The sequence below is a fragment of the Cherax quadricarinatus genome, chromosome 59 (genome assembly GCF_038502225.1).
Source record: "Cherax quadricarinatus isolate ZL_2023a chromosome 59, ASM3850222v1, whole genome shotgun sequence".
Classification (NCBI taxonomy): Eukaryota; Metazoa; Arthropoda; class Malacostraca; order Decapoda; family Parastacidae; genus Cherax; species Cherax quadricarinatus.
The window spans coordinates 6094405-6115441 of NC_091350.1; the positions used below are offsets into that span (position 1 = coordinate 6094405).

Genomic DNA, 21037 nt, shown 5'->3' on the forward strand with positions numbered 1-21037 from the left:
TATCGAAAGCCTTACTGAAGTCCATATACACAATATCATATTCAATACCATGATCTACCTCCTCAGATACCTTAGTGAAGAAAGTTAGTAAATTCGTAAGACAGGAACGCCCCTTTGTAAAACCATGCTGAGATTCATTAACCAATTTATGCCTTTCGAGATGGCTACGAATTGCTTCGGCAATTATTGATTCCATAAATTTCTCCACTATGGAGGTAAGGCTTATACTACTTTGGTATATTTTCCTGGATGACTGAGGTAAAGGAGGCTGGGGTTATACTACTATTGTATACCTTCCTGGATCACTGAGGTATATGTTGGTAGACAGGTTGTGGATAGGTTAGTAAGTACTATGTTGGATGGTGGGCAGGTTGTAGATGGGTAAGTGGGTGGATAGGTAGGTGGGTGGGTAAGTGGGTAGGTAGGTGGGTGGGTAAGTGGGTAGGTTAGTGCATGGGTGGGTGGGTAAATTGGTAAGTGGATGAGTTAGTGGGTGGGTAAGAGGTTGGGTGGGTAGGTAGGTGGGTGGGTAAGTGGTTAGGCAGGTGGGTAGGTAGTGGGTGGGTAAGTGGTTAGGCAGGTGGGTAGGTAGGTGGGTGGGTTGGTAGATGGGTGGGTAAGGGGTTACATGGATAGGTGGGTGGGTAGGCAGGTGAGTGGGTGGGCAAGTGGGTGGGTAGGTCAGTGCATAAGTGGTGGGTAAATTGTTGGGTGGGTAGGTAGGTAGGTAGATGGGTAAGTGGGTGGGTAAATGGTTTGGTGGGTTGGTTTTTTAGGTAGGTGGGTAAATGGTTGGGTGGGTTGGTAGTAGGGCGAGTTGGTAGGTGGGTGTGTAGGTAGGTGGGTGGATAAATGGTTGGGTGGGTTGGTAGGTGGTTGGGTAAGTGGGTGGGTAGGTAGGTGGGTGGGTAAATGGTTGGGTGGGTTGGTAGGTGAGTGGGTAAATGGTTGGGTGGGTTGGTAGGTGGGTAAATGGTTGGGTGGGTAGGTAGGTGGGTAAATGGTTGGGTGGGTTGGTAGTAGGGTGAGTTGGTAGGTGGGTGTGTAGGTAGGTGGGTGGATAAATGGTTGGGTGGGTTGGTAGGTGGTTGGGTAAGTGGGTGGGTAAATGGTTGGGTGGGTTGGTAGGTGGGTGGGTAAATGGTTGGGTGGGTTGGTAGGTGGGTAAATGTTTGGGTGGGTTGGTTGGTGGGTGGGTAAGTTGGAGGGTAGGTAGGTGGGTGGGTAAATGGTTGAGTGAGTAGGTAGGTGGGTGGGTAGGTAGGTAAGTGGGTGGGTGGGTTGGTAGGTGGGTGAGTTGTGGGTAAGTGGGTGGGTGGGTAGGTAGGTGGGTAGATGGGTAAGTGGGTGGGTACATAGGTGGGTGGGTGGGTGGATATATGGGTGGGTAAGTTTGTGGTGGGTGGGTAGGTGGGCAGGTAAGTGGGGGTGGGTAGGTAAGTGGGCAGGTGGGTGGGTAAATGGGTGGGTAGGTAAGTGGGCAGGTGGGTGGGTAAATGGGTGGGTAGGTAGGTGGGTGGGTAAATTGGTGGGTATTGGGTGGGTAAGTGGGTGGGTATGTAGGTGGGTGGATAAGTGGGTGGGTAGGTGGGCAGGTAAGTGGGTGGGTGGGTAGGTAGGTGGGTGGGTAAGTTGGTGGGTAGGTAGGTGGGTGGGTAAGTGGGTGGGTAGGTGGGCAGGTAAGTGGGTGGGTAGGTGGGCAGGTTGGTAAGTGGGTGGGTGGGTAGGTAGGTGGATAAGTGGGTGGGTGGGTAAGTGGGTGGGTCAGTAAATGGGTGGGAAAGTGGGTGGGTGGTAAGTGGGTGGGCAGGTAAGCAGGTGGGCAAGTGGGTGGGTGAGTAAGTGGGTGGATGGGTAGGTGGGTTGGTAAGTGGGTAGGCAAGCTGGTTGGTGGGTGGGTAGGTCAGTGCATAAGTGGGTGGGTAAATTGTTGGGTGGGTAGGTAGGTAGGTAGATGGGTAAGTGGGTGGGTAAATGGTTTGGTGGGTGGGTGGGTAGGTAGGTGGGTAAATGGTTGGGTGGGTTGGTAGTAGGGTGAGTTGGTAGGCGAGTGTGTAGGTAGGTGGGTGGATAAATGGTTGGATGGGTTGGTAGGTGGTTGGGTAAGTGGGTGGGTAGGTAGGTGGGTGGGTAAATGGTTGGGTTGGTAGGTGGGTGGGTAAATGGTTGGGTGGGTTGGTAGGTGGGTAAATGTTTGGGCGGGTTGGTTGGTGGGTGGGTAAGTTGGTGGGTAGGTAGGTGGGTAAATGGTTGGGTGGGTTGGTAGTAGGGTGAGTTGGTAGGTGGGTGTGTAGGTAGGTGGGTGGATAAATGGTTGGGTGGGTTGGTAGGTGGTTGGGTAAGTGGGTGGGTAAATGGTTGGGTGGGTTGGTAGGTGGGTAAATGTTTGGGTGGGTTGGTTGGTGGGTAGGTAGGTGGATAAGTGGGTGGGAGGGTAAGTGGGTGGGTGGGTGAGTCAGTAAATGGGTGGGAAAGTGGGTGGGTGGTAAGTGGGTGGGCAGGTAAGTAGGTGGGCAAGTGGGTGGGTGAGTAAGTGGGTGAATGGGTAGGTGGGCGAATGGGTAGGTGGGTTGGTAAGTGGGTGGGCAAGTTGGTTGCTGGGTGGGTAGGTCAGTGCATAAGTGGGTGGGTAAATTGTTGGGTGGGTAGGTAGGTAGGTAGGTAGATGGGTAAGTGGGTGGGTAAATGGTTTGGTGGGTGGATGGGTAGGTAGGTGGGTAAATGGTTGGGTGGGTTGGTAGTAGGGTGAGTTGGTAGGTGAGTGTGTAGGTAGGTGGGTGGATAAATGGTTGGGTGGGTTGGTAGGTGGTTGGGTAAGTGGGTGGGTAGGTAGGTGGGTGGGTAAATGGTTGGGTGGGTTGGTAGGTGGGTGGGTAAATGGTTGGGTGGGTTGGTAGGTGGGTGGGTAAATGGTTGGGTGGGTTGGTAGGTGGGTAAATGTTTGGGTGGGTTGGTTGGTGGGTGGGTAAGTTGGAGGGTAGGTAGGTGGGTGGGTAAATGGTTGAGTGAGTAGGTAGGTGAGTGGGTAAGTGGGTGGGTGGGTTGGTAGGTGGGTGAGTTGTGGGTAAGTGGGTGGGTAGGTAGGTGGGTAGATGGGTAAGTGGGTGGGTACATAGGTGGGTGGGTGGGTAAGTGGGTGGGTAAGTGGGTGGGTAGGTAGGTGGGTGGGTAAGTGGGTGGGTAAGTTTGTGGTGGGTGGGTAGGTGGGCAGGTAGGTGGGTGGGTAAGTGGGGGTGGGTAGGTAAGTGGGCAGGTGGGTGGGTAAGTGGGTGGGTAGGTAGGTGGGTGGGTAAGTTGGTGGGTAAGTGGGTATTGGGTGGGTAAGTGGGTGGGTATGTAGGTGGGTGTATAAGTGAGTGGGTAGGTGGGCAGGTAAGTGGGTGGGTGGGTAGGTAGGTGGGTGGGTAAGTTGGTGGGTAGGTAGCTGGGTGGGTAGGTGGGCAGGTTGGTAAGTGGGTGGGTGGGTAGGTGGGTTGGTAGGTAGGTGGATAAGTGGGTGGGTGGGTGGGTAAGTGGGTGGGAGGGTAAGTGGGTGGGTCAGTAAATGGGTGGGAAAGTGAGTGGGTGGTAAGTGGGTGGGTAGGTAAGTAGGTGGGCAAGTTGGTTGGTGGGTAAGTGGGTGGGTGGGCAGGTGGATAAGTGGGTGGGTGGGCATGTTGGTAAGTGGGTGGGTAGGTGGGTGGGGGTAGGTAGGTAGGTGGGTGGGTAAGTCAGTGGGTGGGTAGGTGGGTGAGTGGGTGGATGGGTAGGTGGGCAGGTAGGGGGGTGAGTGGGTAAGTGAAGGTAAATGTTCAAGGTTTGTGTCCTTGAAGAAGTTCAACTAGACTGAAGAAACAAGTTTTTGTCTGCTGTAGTCAGCTGATCTTTCAGCTTGACAGTCAGCTGATCTGTAAGCTGGACTGTGAGCTTGACTGTCAGCTGGTCTGTAAACTTTTTTATTGAAATGCCCTGCAGATGAAAGTGTGAAAAGCATGGAGAAAAGGCCAAAAATCAGTGAATAGTGAAGTGAGAAAAAATAAACAAATTGTAGCAGTTAAGTTCAGTGATAGTGTAGCATTAAGAGTGTAGCAGTTAAGTGATTAAGCCATAGAAAAAGGATGAAATTAAATTAACTCCTGACAGCATACGCCGCTCTGCCTATCTTTTCCACTGTCAATGTGAGGGAAAAGTTCAACAGATAGGAGTAGCGAGCGAGTATATTGTAACGATAGTTTGATTGCCAGCTGCTTGTTAAGGTAGGGTCAGTCTAACTCCCGCTATCCCCTCCCCCCCCTTTCTCCCCACCCCGAAAGGTGACGTGTGGGGCTCCGGCCAAACAGTAATCACTCGACTCACAGCTCCCAGCACAACTGTAAGTAAAAGCCTCTGCTCCTATTCTAGTGGATATTGGTTGAAAGCTTCACTTTTGACCAATAATAAACTTAGTCCTTTCAGTTTTAAGCTCCCCATGAGACTTTTAGATAATCACCACCTTTTTTTAAGTATCTTGCACTTATCATGGAGAGTGATTTCTTAAGCAGTGGGTAACCTGTCTCTCTTTCCAGCTTGGAATGACAGATCGGGTCACCTGCCAACCAACGAGAAGTGTTGAAGGAGAAGGACTGAATCAGGTCCTGAGACATCACTGTTTGATCTACCTACCTGATTAATTGTAGATGAGCACAGGATACTATCCCTCATCTTTGTAGTGGTAAAGAACCTGCATTCCTGTCATCTGGACTGACTATTCAAGGCTATAGACCCTGTGAAGAACTAGTCATTGGGTTGTCACTCAACACCTGTGACCCCCCCCCCCACATCATCAGCAAAGGCTACAATTTCTACAAGACGGTGTCAACATCAACCAGACACCCCAGTTTACTTGTACATATTAGCGTTGAATTCAAATGGCAATTTTTCATTTCATTTTTCAGTTTTCTTTCAAGTAGGATACACCTTCATATTTCAATGTTTTATCTTTGCATTACTAAATAATAAAGTGTTTATCTTTGTGAATTATTATTTCTTTTTTCTATTCATTAATTTTCCTGATGAGGAGCCAGCCTTGGTAATACTGTCTGAAGTTGTTACAGGGCTGAGTAAGCCTTCACAGTCAACCTTCACCAGCATCTCCTCTCCAAGGTGAATGGTGTATGTACACTAGTTTATTTCTTTACATTATGTTTTCCTTATGAAACTAGTGATCTAATACAGTTAGCCTCACAAACATCCATTTTCTCTTTTAATAACACCTCAGAAGGGGAAGCATGGGAAGATGTTTTCACAGTGGGAGCGGGAATGCGTGCCACCACTTGTCACATAATGACATACGTATTTTATTCATTCTAGAGTATATATCAGGTTTCTATGTTATTTATATTGTTTATTATGTCATATTAGATGAATTGTGATAGATAAATAAGCCGTTGAGTTGATACTAGTGTTATATTGAAGTGTATTTTGTCCTGCCTCCTGAGCAGGAATTCCTCTGGAATTGATTAATGGCATTTCATTTAATTTAAATGAGGAAAACTGACTCAGCATATGAGCAGATCGGGATACGAGCTAGGTCACAGAACGAATTAAACTCATAAGCCGAGGTTCCACTGTATTAGTATGACGAGCTTATGAGTGGCCCAGGTGGATGTGTCTGATATGGATGATTTCTGAGTAAATGTACGAAACCCGGGGTAAAAATTCACCGTAGAGAGTGGTCGAAATCCGAATTGTACGATATCCAGACCGGACAAAAACTGGGGGTCCACTGTACAATAAAGAATCCTTTATCCAAAATTCCAAAATCCAAAAGTCTCCAAAATCCAAAAGTTTTTCGAGTGTTGGCATGACACACCACAAATGGATGATTCAGTTTATTGTCAGCAACAATTACTCACTGATTACTGTGTGTTTTGTGCTCTGTGGTGTGAAGATATTGTTGAAAATGTCAGAAAAGGCTTATGGGTAATTGTAAAAAGAAAAAGAGGAAGCATTTATGTTAATATCAAAAAGTCATGTTATTGGAACAACTTGACACTGGTGTAAGTGTGAAGCATCTGATTGAGGAGTTTGGCACTGGAACAACCACTATCTAGTACCTAAAGAAATGGAACGACAAATTGTTGAAGCTCTATGCTGAAAGTGATGAACAGAAGTTAATGAAAAATAGAAAAACATTGCATAGACGAAAAATGAGGATCTTGATTATGTATTGATAATGCGAACTGGTCAACACTGAAGTTGGCATATTCTGCTTAATGGAATACTGATCGTGAAACTAGCAAAAATCTGTCATGACGAATTGAATATTGAAGGTAATTGTGAATATTCAGCAGCTGGTTACAAAAATTTAAGAAAAGGCATGGCATTAAATGTTTAAAGATTAGTGTTAATAAATCATCTGCTGATCATGAAGCCTAAAATGAGCTAAACACACTAAATTTACATGAAACAACATTAAAAAATGCACTAGATCTGCTAAATTCCAGACCTCAGCTTAAAAGGTTCTTACATCCAGAACTGTCAGACAAAATGTTTTTTTTTTTTCTCCTGAGTTAACTTAAATGGCCAGTTACTCAAAATGAACCACATTCAGCATTGAAGAAAGATATATTTTCATCTGTTCTTCTTACATCATCACTTAGTTTTTCAAACTGAAGCATTGTTTATTTTTGTGTACTGAATGGTTCTTCTTCTTTTTTTTTTCTTGACAATATTTTTGTCTTTCAATGTCTTTTTTTTTTTTTTAAATTCTTGGACCCTGTGGACACTTTTCAGATTGAGGGTGTGGACCCTCTAGGGATTAATAAGAGTACATTTGTACTGCAACACAACCAAAACAGACCTATGGTGTGCAAATTGCTGATTTTGTGTATGAATACTGTATACCGGTAAGTATCATTATTTGAACCCCCTTTTAACATACAGCGGTTTTACTTTTGCTTTTTATATCCGATAGTGTTCCCTTAATATCAGCATTGTTTGAGGGGAGTAGAAATATTATTACCAGATAGTTTGATGGTAAACAGGTGAATTGGCCTACTGATAATACCCGTAGTCCATCCAACTCCATCGCTTGGTTTACCTTAGTTTACCAGTACTAAGTGCCAATGAGTTTTTACACTTATTTATGATTACTTTTATTAATTTATACAAAGTAGTTTACATGATTCATTATTGGGTCGTATACAGGAGCTTAGATTGCTGTCTAGTATTGAAACGCTTCTCTAGTCTTAGGTTGAGGCCTATGAGCAATGTAACCTTCGGCCTCCAAGACACTGGGTAAATTTTCTGAACTTATTTTTTTTGAAGAAAAAAAGTTTTTCTGATGCTGTAAAATATGGTATCTTCTTTTTGTAAGCAGTGATAATGTTTTTTAGTGCATTACCTGTACAATACAGTACCATGTTTAAACTTGGGACCCATCCCCAAGCTGTCCTATTTTATAGATGTAAATATGAAAATTCTCCAAAATCCGAAACATTTCTGGTCCCAAGCACTTCTGATAAAGGATTCTCAACTGTACTGCACTGTTTTACAGTACTGTAGTACAGTTCTCTTCTATTGTAATATAGTACAGTACTTGTTAATGGAGTTCATCAATTCATAACTAACCCTCAAGTTGTAAACAGAACCTACATTACATTACAATTTGTCTGAGACCTTAAACAAGTCACTTGCAACTTGTTAATGGTCCAGGAGACACCAAAACTTTCTCAAATTTATATTTTATAATTTATGGGGAAAGTTGTTACTTATTCCACAGGATTGACTTTCATTCCTCAAGCTTAACAAAGATTGTGAATGGACTTCAAACAGCCACAGGCTGTAATAAGAGAATTGAGTAACAAAAGGAAACTCATAAAAGTAATGTGGATTCCAAGGATAAATTTTATGTAACTTAACATTATTTTGCTGTTTTATTTTTTTCAAGAACTAAATCCCTAAAAAAATTTAAAGCTAATCAATTGTTTATCATTCAGATTTTATTATATATTCTATATTATACATTTTGCCATTTTTAGAGGAGCAAGAAGCCAAAGGAGGAGAGATGCTTGTACGCACTTCTGATCCACGACAAGTCTACTCAAAAGTAAAACTTGGCTGGCACCTGCAGTAAGTGGGCATTATATCTAACGTCAGATCATGAGTTCCTGTGAAATATGAAATATTGAATATTCTCATAGCTCATACTCTGGACACCTTTTCAAATGAAATATATACAAAGTCTTTTTTTGCCATTAACTCTAACTGTGGAGGTCATGCAGTTTTAGTTACTCCCTCTTAGTTGAAATACTGAAAAGAAAATTTTGTAGTTTAAATATGAATATTTATCTAATTAGAACTATAAAAAAATTTAAATGAGAATAAAACTAATGATTTTATGGAGTGTTGAAAATGGTGAGCAATTATCAACTGGTGGTAAGTGCCATAAATGTTAATAGTGGTATACTTAGGTGTTACACTAGACTGATAATGATCATAATGATAATAATAATAATTTTATTTCAGCATGATACATGTTTGTACAAAGGAGTATAACAATTGGGTGAACATGCCAAAATCCCCCTTATATGCAGAGCTTATCAGGCAAACTAAAGACTAACTTAAGATTAATAAAGGAAAAGTTGTAACTTATTCCTGTGGAATAAGTTACCACGATAAAACTTTGCCAGAATAAAATGTCACGTTAGTTTCACTTGAGTCCTTTTACTGTACATTAATAAGGCAATAACAGTGCAATAATTTTGTACATATGGTCATTAGGTGAGTTACAATGAATACAAGAGAAGTGAATATTCTATTTGTTCATGCTATATGGCTTTAATAAGTTTGTAAGAGAAGAATTACAGTTTTCATTATTAACCTAAGGTGGACACAATGGAATGATTTACATTTGAGATAATTACAGATATTGAGAGTAAGTATATACTGATTATAATGTTTTACCTATGTTTATGATATTGAGGAAATGCATGTAGTATAGTTTTTACATATGTATTTATGATGGACTGGGATAGGTTAAGGAGATGAGGTGTTGTCTAAATGTAGTTTTAAAAATGCTAACTGAGCTAGTGGTTCCAGATTTTGGCCCATTTTATGTACATTGAATTTTTGAAAAGATTTAGCCTGACACGGGCAATGTCATAGAGATTTTTGTGCCTAGTATTGTGTCTATGGGTCCTATTGCAACTGTCGAGAAAACATTTCAGGTTGGGATTTATAATAGAATTGATTGTTCTGTAAATGTAGGTTGCACAATAGTATGAGTGAATGTTTTGTATGGTGAGTAGGTTTGGGTCTTTGTCTAGCAGTGGATTGTGTGATCATTTGTATTGCGGCTTTTTGTTGAAAGATATCTGATACATGGGATCAACTTTGTCATCATCCTTTGTATGTTTTCCAGTGCATTTATATCCATTCTGTAATACAGTGACCAGAACTGTGCAACATAATCTAAATGAAGCCTAACCAAAGATATATAAAGTTGAAGTATAACCTGAGGACTCATGTTATTTATACTTTTCCACAATCAGTAATATTAAGATCTACATTATTTAGTTTATATATGGTATACTTATTTTCCTTTTCAACTCCTAGAACTTTGCATTTGTCTATATTAGACTGCATCTGCCATTTCTCTGACCACTGCATCAGTCTATTCAGATCTTCCTGAAGTGCTCTAGTGTCTTCATCAGAATGAATATGATGGCCTATTTTGGTGTCATTGGCAAACTTGCTTATGCCACTATGTATTCCCTAATCTATGTCATTTATGTAAATTATGAACAACAAAAGGTCCAACATTGACCCCTGTCTAACACTGCTTTCAATGACCTCCCTAATGCCTCCAAACTACTTAAACCTGTTCTTTTTGCAGACGACATCACCTATATCTTCTCTCACCCAAACCAAACCATACTTAGAAACACTGTAAATGATGAGCTGCTAAAAATATCCACTTGGATGACGGCCAACAAACTTACTTTCAATATCCACAAAACCTACTTCATGCTGTTTGGTAACAGAGCTGCAAATATTCAGCTAAACATATCAATAAATGGTTCCTCCATTTCAAGACAAAATGACAAAAAAATTCTAGGGCTCCACATTGACAAGTGTCTTAAATTTCACACCCACATACAGCATATTTCCAAAAAGAATCTCCAAAACAGTAGGTATCCTCTCTAACATACGGTACTGTGTACCCCAAATGGCACTTCTTGCTCTTTACCACTCTCATCTACTCTTACCTCACCTATGGTATTTGTGCATGGGGTTCAACCACAGCAAATCACCTTAAACCATTAATTATACAACAGAAAGCTGCTGTGACCCATCAGCTGATGGGTCTAAGAAAGATGAGGTGAGTCATAGAATTGATGAGGGGAAAAGGGTGAGTGGTGCACTTAGGAGTCTGTGGAGACAAAGAACTTTGTCCTTGGAGACAGAGGGGAATGAATGAGAGTATAGTTTTACCAACGCTCTTATATGGGTGTGAAGGATGGGTGATGAATGTTGCAGCGAGGAGAAGGCTGGAGGCAGTGGAGATGTCATGTCTGAGGGCAATGTGTGGTGTGAATATAATGCAGAGAGTTCGTTGTTTGGAAGTTAGGAGGAGGTGCGGGATTACCAAAACTGTTGTCCAGAGGACTGAGGAAGGGTTGTTGAGGTGGTTCGGACATGTAGAGAGAATGGAGCGAAACAGAATGACTTCAAAAGTGTACCAGTCTGTAGTGGAAGGAAGGCGGGGTAGGGGTCAGCCTAGGAAAGGTTGAAGGGAGGGGGTAAAGGAGGTTTTGTGTGCAAGGGGCTTGGACTTCCAGCAGGCATGCGTGAGCGTGTTTGATAGGAGTGAATGGAGACAAATGGTTTTTAATACTTGACGTGCTGTTGGAGTGTGAGCAAAGTAACATTTATGAAGGGGTTCAGGGAAACTGGCAGGCCGGACTTGAGTCCTGGAGATGGGAAGTACAGTGCCTGCACTCTGAAGGAGGGGTGTTAATGTTGCAGTTTAAAAACTGTAGTGTAAAGCACCCTTCTGGCAAGACAGTGATGGAGTGAATGATGGTGAAAGTTTTTCTTTTTCGGGCCACCCTGCCTTGGTGGGAATCGGCCAGTGTGTTAATAAAATAATAAAAAAAACTGCTGTGAGAATGATTACAAACTTCTGCACCAGGCAACACACTCCACTGCTATTTAAGAGCTTGAACCTGCTTAACATACAAAATATCCACTTATATTATTGTGCCTACTACATACACAGAACATTATTCTCCAGTATAAACCCTCCCCTCAAACTCCTCCTTGAGAACTACAATAGAATACACTTGCATAACACAAGACACAAAACACTCTTTGATATCCCTTGTGTCCATTTCTCCCTATGCAAAAATGCAGTGCATATAAAGGGCCCTAAGATATAGAATTCATTGCGTGAACATACAAAAGGGCCCCTGCCTGCACACCAGTTCAAGGCACTACTTAGAACTCACCTATCCTCCCAAGACTGACAACACAAATACTATATACTGTGATGAATGGTTTGAAAAACCGACAAGTTGAAGATTGAGACACTTATGCAGCATATGGGAATCTTTATTCAGGAAACGTTTCGCCACACAGTGGCTTCATCAGTCCAATACAAAGAGGAAGGCGTAAGGAGAGGAGGAGTATGAGGTAATCAGTCCCTCAGCCTGGTGTCGATGTGTTCAGTCATCATTCTACAAGATTGATGGACTGAACACATCGACTCCAGGCTGAGGGACTGATTACCTCATACTCCTCCTCTCCTTACGCCTTCCTCTTTGTATTGGACTGATGAAGCCACTGTGTGGTGAAACGTTTCCTGAATAAAGATTCCCATATGCTGCATAAGTGTCTCAATCTTCAACTATATACTGTCACCACCATCAACCCAAAAATTACCAAATATTTATAAGGTTATTTCAAAACTAAAATGGTCTCAATCTCATTATGTATAATGTGCTAAAATATAATACTGTATCTTCTTATTCAGCTACTTGTTAATTTAATTACTACTGCTAAACTGCTACTACCTCTGTTGGTATATAAAAAACTGTTAAATTTGAACCAACTATGATATATATTTCTAGTATTAAGTAGTCTGTAAAGCATTAGGTTTAGTCTGCCCGAAATGCCTCGGCATGATAGTGGCTTGCTTTGCACTTAGCAGATCAATATTGTAATTACACATTGTAAACTATGCATGGAAATAGACCCCTTATAATATGCCAGTCACACATTGTAAACTTTGCAAAGAAATAAAAATTTGAATTTGAATTTGCATGCCAGCACAGTGTGTTAGTTTATTTAGGTACAGGTACACATAAGTGAAATTATCAGAGTATACATAATATATGCAATAACTTTAAAACACTTGAAATTTTGAAAAGTTTCCAGATGTAGTCGAGAGACACGGAACTCATGGAGGATGTAAACAAACAAGAGTGGTGCGTGGACGCTGTAATTGTGAATCAGGGAGCTGTATAAATGAATTTTGGTCATAATTTGAAATACAGTATCCCTATTAGTGAAACGCCGTAAAGCGAAACACCATAAATGGGGCCCTCCTATATCTGGTTTTGTGTGTGAGGGGTTTGAACTTCAAGCATGTTTAAGTGTGTTAGATCAGAGCAAGTGGAGATGAATGGTTTATATGACTTGACGTGCTGTTGGAGTGTGCGCAAGGTAACATTTATGAAGGGTTTCGGGGAAACCAGTTAGCCTGGAGGTGGGAAGTACAGTTCTCGAACTCTGAAGGAGGGATGTTGATATGCTGCAGTTTTTTTTTAACTAGTGTAGGCATGCCTTGGCAAGACAGTGATGGAGTGAATGATGATGAAAGTGTGTCTTCTTTTTTGGATCACCCCCCATCTTGGTGGGAAATGGCCGATGTGTTAATAAAAAAAAAATCTGGTTTCTCCAATGAGCATGTTGTTAAGAGTGATTATGATGACTGAATCAGTAATAATCATAGAGTAAAGTTCAGTTTCATAAGTTAACTTTGGTACCAGTACAATGGTCAGCATTTCAGTTTGCAGTGTTGATGTCCAGTTATTAATTCTTGTGCCTAACTCAGTATAGTACCATGACTTACAACACTGAATATAAAAAATGTCTCATAGTTATGGCATGGTTTTTATCTTATAAAGAAAAACTGCTAAGACCTGTCGTTATTGTTTCTATAATTTCTTTAAATCTTTCACTTCCCTGACTTTTCCCTGCTCATTCTTCCCTAAACATCTACCACATTGTATTCATAAATATTACTTTAGGCTTTGTCATCCAACATCTGTTCAATATTCTTTGAATAGCAATTATGATATTCAAATCAGAAGTATGTACACCTGTATTATCTTCACATCAGTATTAGTGTAGATGACATGATATTGTAAAAGGTATTTTGTGGATGTTACAGACTCTTGCTATTTTGCAGGAATGCTAAGACACCTGAAGCAACACCAATAGACATTAACAGTGACAGTGTTGGGAGCCAACGTTGTATGGGAGAAGATGAAAGCACAGATATCAATAAGGAAAGTCAAGCAAAACTTGAAACTAAAGATGAAGCCCAACACTGTAGAACATGGTCACAAGATGATGTGAGGGACCTTTCAAGGAAATTTAATCTGGATCTTGCCCCTAAAGTATGACTGGAAAATTGATCTCATATTAAATGCTTCCTTGTCTCTAAGCACTGCTTTTAGCATTGTCTGTCTGTTTGGGGTGGACATTTGCAGAGACGGCATGCCTTGCAGACTACACTGTTAAATGCAATCATATTATGTGTGTTGCTAGTGATCAATCTTTAGCATTACACAGTTAGACAAGACTGCCCCTTTTCATGCTCTTTTCCTGCCTTTGTTACACTACATGCTGTACTACTTTTATGTTTTTCCTCTCACTCCTTGCACAATATGCAACATTTCTTACTTAAAAGTTTACATTATTATACTTCTGTAGTATTTTCAGAAGTTTTATCCACAGTAAATTTTGGTCAGTAATATGTAGTCATTGAGCTGGGAATGTAATAATAATAATAATAATAAATTTTATTTCAGCATGATACTATGTTTGTACAAAGGAGAATTACATTTGGGTGTACATAGCAAAAGCCCCTTTATATGCAGAGCATTTAGGGTAACTTGGGATCATTGTTGGTGAATGAACTTGAATGCTGAAAAGTGTATTTAACCCTTTCACTCTCTCTTACATAGTTCTGCATTATCGGCTTGACAAAGCTCCTGGAGAGCACAACGTTGCAACAATAAAATGTTGCATTAGTTGGACATGTGCCCTTTTACTTAATACGTCAAAAACATTGGCTCGTAAGACATATATATACGGCTGAAACAGTCAAAGGGTTACATGGAACCTATGAAGCAAGACAGCTAATCACATGGAATTGCAACTAAAACGCAACTGAAGGATGCATGGGATTACAGCAGGTCACTCCTGCCTTCCACAGTTGCTAGACCATTATGATATGATCTTGGATGCACTGGAAGACAACCTAAATGCTGTTAACCCTTAAACTGTCCAAACCTAGATTTACATTGATGTGCGTAGCGCTCTGATCGTATATCTACTTTTTATTTCCAAATCAGACATAGATCTACGTCCGGAGCGCTACACACGTCAACGTAGATCTAAGTTTGGACAGTTTAAGGGTTAACCCTTTCAGGGTCCAGAGGCCGAATTTCAAAGTGTGCACCAGGGTCCAAGAATTTTCAAAAACTAATTTTGTTATTTTTTCTTATGAAATGGTAGAGAATCTTTTTCTGAAGGTAATAAAACAAAAAAGTACAAAATTTGATGGAAAATTAACGAAATTATGCTCTTGCGAATTTTGATGTGTCGGCGATATTTACGCATCAGCGATTATTCCAACTTTGACTCCCATTTTAGGCCAATTACATTATTCCAGTTGACCAAATTCTTAGCTATTTCATTAGCATTACTTCTATTCTATCGACTGAGCACAAGAAATCGCCAAGTCAACTGTTTCAACTACAAAATAAAGTGATCGGAAATTGGTAATTTGGCCAATTTAATGCAAAGTTCAAAATATTCTAATTTCAAAATAGGGTCCAGAATAAACAATGCAGGCATTCCTGGCACTAGACTAACATTTCCTCTGTTCATTAGTTATGTTTTCAGGCTTTACAAATGAATTCCATTTTGATTTTTTATTCACATGATGAATTTTTATTCAAACCAAAAAATAGAAGATTTACTGTTATGCAGTATTGTAATAATTGTATAAATAATATCACCACATTTGTGAACATATATTAGACCCACCAGCTGGCGTGTATTAGACGTGTGAGATCATTTGTTTACTCTTGAACATCGCCAAAAATTGAACATTTCTGCTAGTTTGAGCTTAGTTTCAACCTATTTCCATTACTAAAACCAATCAAAATCATCTCTATTTCTGTAATATATTTTCCATTCTATCAAATGAGACCAAGAAATCGCAAATACAACTATAAAAAACATACGAAAAAATACTGCAAAGTCGATGTTTTAATCGAAATTACGATCTCATTTTTTCTCTCATTATGCACTGTGTGCTGCAGGATTTGTTTTATGTGGTGCACACATACCATATAGATGTATTCTCTCATATCTAGGCCCAAATTTACCGCTCACAGCTTGTCAGAGTGAGCTGAGCTCATGGCGTAGATCTATGGTTTGAACCCTCAATGTATAGCCGTAGATCTACGGCACAGACCCTGAAAGGGTTAACACGCAAAAATTCTAGTGGCTTCAAATCAAGCGGGAGAATGCTGGTAGGCCGACATGTGAGAGAATGGGTCTCCATGGTCAATGTTCACAGTATAAAAAACAATCAGGGAGCCAGTGGTACATTGTGGGAATGCCATTTCAGTAGTTCTTGTTCAGCATGCCTAGCAGTAAGAAATATCTTACTCCCCAGTGAATCTGGGACTCTTCTCTTCCCAAGTGATACCTCTAACACAGATGGAGGTGTCAGTGAAGATGAATTTCATTGTTTTGAGGAGTTTGTGACTGAAAGCAATGCCCAGGATGCCAGAAGGAAGGAAGGAAGAAAGGAAGGAATTAAAAAAAGGAAGAAAGAAAGGAAGGAAAGTAGAAGGAAGGAAGGAAGGAAAATATGGGTAATGTTATAATTGAGATGGTATATACATGCAGTAGCAGGTGGTGGTGTAATGCTGTGTCATGTACCCAGGCTGGTAGCCTGGGTACATGACACAGCACATCCACAAGAAAGGTCAGCATCAACCACCCACACACCACAATAACCTCCACAACCACAACAACCTCCACAACAACCTGCACAACCACATCAACCTGCAAATCTACAACAGCAACAACTTGCACAACCACAACAACCTGCACAACCACAACAACCTCCACAACAACCTGCACAACCATAACAACATCAACTTGCACAACCACAATAACCTGCATAACCACAACAACCTGCACAACCACAACAACCTGCCAACAAAAATGCAGAGGCACTCATTTTATGTGTGAGGAGTGTAAAGCAAGACTGTGTATAACACCATTTTCAAAGAGTTCCACAAGCTGCAGCAATTCTAGGAAAGTGTCCAGTGACTGTACATTTGTATATATAAGGGAATGTATGAGAGTATAGTTGTACCGACACTCTTGTATGGGTGTGAAGCATAAGTGATGAATGTTGCAACGAGGAGGAGGCTGGAGGCAGTGGAGATGTCGTGTCTGAGGGCAATGTGTGGTGTGAATATAATGCAGAGAATTTGTAGTTTGGAAATTAGGAGGTGTGGGATTACCAAAACTATTATCCAGAGGGCTAAGGAGGGGTTGTTGAGGTGGTTCGGACATGTAGAGAGAATGGAACAAAACAGAATGACTTTGAGAGTGTATAAATCTGTAGTGGAGGGAAGGTGGGGTAGGGGTCGGCCTAGGAAGGGTTGGAGGGAGGGGGTAAGGGAGGTTTTGTGTGTGAGCACGCATGAGCATATTTGATAGGAGTGAATGGAGACAAATTGTTTTTAATACTTGATGTGCTGTTGGAGTGTGAGCAAAATATAATTTATGAAGGGATTCAGGGAAACCGGCAGGACTGACTTGAGTCCTGGAGATGGGAAGTACAGTGTCTGCACTCTGAAGGAGGGGTGTTAATGTTGCAGTTTTATAACTGTAGTGTAAAGCACCCCTCTGGCAAGACAGTGATGGAGTGAATGATGGTGAAAGTTTTTCTTTTTCGGGCCACCCTGCCTTGGTGGGAATCGGCTGATGTGTTAAAAAAAAATAGTAATAAACAATTTTTTGTATTGTTGGTTTGTGTAAACAAGTTTTATAAACAGTTTAATGATAATAATGTTTGTGTGGTTATTGTGTTGCATACAACGCTTGTATATATGTACATTTCATCTTACTTTGGTCTCACAGGCCACATAAGTTACTTGAAAAAATAAAATATTGGAAAATACAAGAAACCTTTGAATGGAGTAAAAATAATTTTACCGGGAGAGCGGCATTTGCTGCTGTTGCCATTCGTGACTCATTTTCTGCCAGCTTTATGCCTCTATATCTTGGTAAATACTGATTGCAATTTTTTTTTTTTTTGGGGGGGGGGCTTAAAACAATCAGGAAATTTATCTTAACATTTTGGTAAGAAAAAAATAATTTTTTTTTTTTCGAATATTTTGCAACACAGGGAGACAGCTTCAGAATTGGGGTTGCGACAGTCAAAGGGTTAAAGATTTTGATAACGTGTGAAATTACCACTGTTGGTCTGTAATTCTTAGCAATATTTTTACTGCCACCTTTGTGAAGTAAGGTAGCATCAATGGTTTTCAATGATTGTGGAATGACACCAATATCCAGGCTTCTCCATAAAATACTGAAGGCCTGAGATGGTATTTCTTTGCAATTTTTTGTGAATATGGAATTTCACAAGTATCGTCCTAGGTCAGGATGCATGGGCATGCTGTTGATTGCTTCTTCAAAGTTAACTGGGGACAGGGCTACATCAGAAATTGTGGGGATGTCATTGGTGTTTTGAATCTCATTCATTCTTTTCACATAAATGGTAGGAATATTTCCCCTTGCATCTATAGTTTCTGACACAGCCAATGATATAAAACAAATTATGAATATGGATTGTGGAACATGAAAATTTGACATTAAATACTTTTACTTGCTTTTTTGCTTATGATTCTGTAATATGACAGCAAATTGGTTACAACAGTAGTAAGTTGATAGTGAATATGTAACTTTGATAATGTTAGAAATGGTATATGTTGAAAATACTGAAAAATTAAATAGGTCTATTTCTTTGTAAATATGGAAAACAGATAGCCTTACTGTTTGTATGTGTACCGTAACATTTTGTGAGTAATGTATTTTGAGATTTTTTCGAAACGGATTTATTTTGTTCTGTGGTTGTTGAATATGCATTGTACAAAAAGATTTTGTGTTTGTACTTATATATATAAAGAACAGAAAGGCACAATACCATGACTGAAACAATGCACAGACAACCCTCACACATGAGAGAGGAGCTTACCACAATGTTTCGGTCCGACATGGTAGGTACTGATTCAGTAATATCCTAAAAGCCTTGTTTGAGTGTTAATGAAAGTAATTTTTATTTCAGCTGTTGTATTCACGTGGATCTTTAGTTGAACTTCTCATCTCTTCCAATGTTGCAAGGTAGGAATCTTGCACATTGTCTCAAGAGTTTCATTACATTGCTTCCTTTGCTCTTCTGTCATTGATTTAACAATACTCAGTGACCAGTAATCACAAAATTCATCATTTTCTATTGTCTCTTTGGTCTTTCTTTATTTGCAATGCAGTATTTCATACCTGTTTCATTGCTATATTTCAAGTAATGTAACCCTGAGCAAATCTTAACAGACAAAATCTGTAACCAGACACCATCCAGAAATAACAGAAAAAGTCCATTAAATCCAAAATGTCTGATTTTGTTGAGGTCCACTGGGTAAATTTATCTTTGTATTTAACCCTTTAACTGTGTCCGACATACTAGTACGCAGGTGCTGGTATTATTTCTGACATACTAGTACATAGGTGCTGGTACTGTGTCTAACTGTGTAATCACAAATCTTTCACCTGCCAATATTTTTTACCTCAGGGCAACTCTTTGGGTCTTCTTCCATCTATTCAGACATATGGAAAAATGTAAGGCAGGCAGGGTCCACACAATGTATCTTGGTTAACTACTCAGGGGATGACTGTATATCCAACATACTAATATGCCTCACTAGCAAAAGTAAACAAAGGAACCAGGAGCTGTAGTTCTACCACCAGCTTCCCTACCAGTAAACAGGGTGTACTAGTTACTCAGAGATGACTTATTCATTCAAAATTTATTATAATTTTGTGATACTTGCAGTGGAATTTAGCCACAAAGAACACCAGGTATATTTAACCCAGGATAACCTAGTAAAGTCAAAGAATGTGAATAATTTATATGTATTGATGAGTATTATACAGTAGAGCCCCGCTTTACAGCATTTTGCCTTATGGCGTTCCGCCAATACGGCGATGTCAAATTATGACCAAAATTTGCTATATGGCAAGCGGTCTTTCAAATACAGCATGCCTCACCCAGTTTGTTTACATTCTCTGTGACCACATCTATTATATCTGCAAACTTTCCAAAATTTCAAGTGTTTTACAGTTATTGCATATTTTATATGTATTCTGATAATTATACTTATGTGTACCTGTACCTAAATATACTTACACGCTGTGCTGGTGTGCAGGGACACATTAAAATTGCTAACAGTCTCTCAACTCATGACACCAATAGTACGTAATAATCATCACTCTTGGGCACATTAAACGTCTTATTTTACATTAATATAGACATTTTCATTAATCCATCTATGATATTTTCCTCAAAATTATATAAGAAGCACGTTACATAGCATATACAGTGGACCCCCGCCTTACGATATTAATCCATTCCTTAGAGCTCATCGTAAGCCGAAATTATCATTAGCCGAATTAATTTTCCCCATATTGGAAATCAAATTAATCCGTTCCTGACCCCAAAGTATGAAAAAAAAAAATTTTTTTACCACATGAAATTATTTTTTTATTATCACACTGGCCGATTCCCACCAAGGCAGGGTGGCCCGAAAAAGAAAAACTTTCACCATCATTCACTCCATCACTGTCTTGCCAGAAGGGTGCTTTACACTACAGTTTTTAAACTGCAACATTAACACCCCTCCTTCAGAGTGCAGGCACTGTACTTCCCATCTCCAGGACTCAAGTCCGGCCTGCCGGTTTCCCTGAACCCCTTCATAAATGTTACTTTGCTCACACTCCAACAGCACGTCAAGTATTAAAAACCATTCGTCTCCATTCACTCCTATCAAACACGCTCACGCACACCTGCTGGAAGTCCAAACCCCTCGCACACAAAACCTCCTTTACCCCCTCCCTCCAACCTTTCCTAGGCCGACCCCTACCCCGCCTTCCTTCCACTACAGACTGATACACTCTTGAAGTCATTCTGTTTCGCTCCATTCTCTCTACATGTCCGAACCACCTCAACAACCCTTCCTCAGCCCTCTGGACAACAGTTTTGGTAATCCCGCACCTCCTCCTAACTTCCAAACTACGAATTCTCTGCATTATATTCACACCACACATTGCCCTCAGACATGACATCTCCACTGCCTCCAGCCTTCTCCTCGCTGCAACATTCATCACCCATGCTTCACACCCATATAAGAGCGTTGGTAAAACTATACTCTCATACCTTCCCCTCTTTGCCTCCAAGGACAAAGTTCTTTGTCTCCACAGACTCCTAAGTGCACCACTCACCCTTTTCCCCTTATCAATTCTATGATTCACCTCATCCTTCATAGACCCATCCGCTGACACGTCCACTCCCAAATATCTGAATACATTCACCTCCTCCATACTCTCTCCCTCCAATCTGATATCCAATCTTTCATCACCTAATATTTTTGTTATCCTCATAACCTTACACTTTCCTGTATTCACTTTTAATTTTCTT

The 21037-nt window shown here is 40.6% G+C and overlaps 1 protein-coding gene across 3 annotated transcripts in view; it reads left to right on the forward strand.

The window, feature by feature from the left end:
- The window catches only part of Rep (Rab escort protein), a 93687-nt gene that overhangs the window by 17546 nt on the left and 55104 nt on the right, over positions 1–21037 (forward strand). Inside the window, exons 1-4 of one of the 3 annotated variants that reach the window (XM_070097690.1) lie at positions 4333–4351; positions 8001–8091; positions 13436–13646; positions 18635–18690. In XM_070097690.1, the coding sequence (XP_069953791.1) occupies positions 8027–8091; positions 13436–13646; positions 18635–18690 (332 nt within the window). In that variant the 5' untranslated portion in view covers positions 4333–4351; positions 8001–8026. Of the gene's footprint in view, positions 1–4332; positions 4352–6842; positions 6867–8000; positions 8092–13435; positions 13647–18634; positions 18691–21037 lie in introns of those variants that run through there. The other 2 variants (XM_053791118.2, XM_053791117.2) reach the window with 2 other exon arrangements.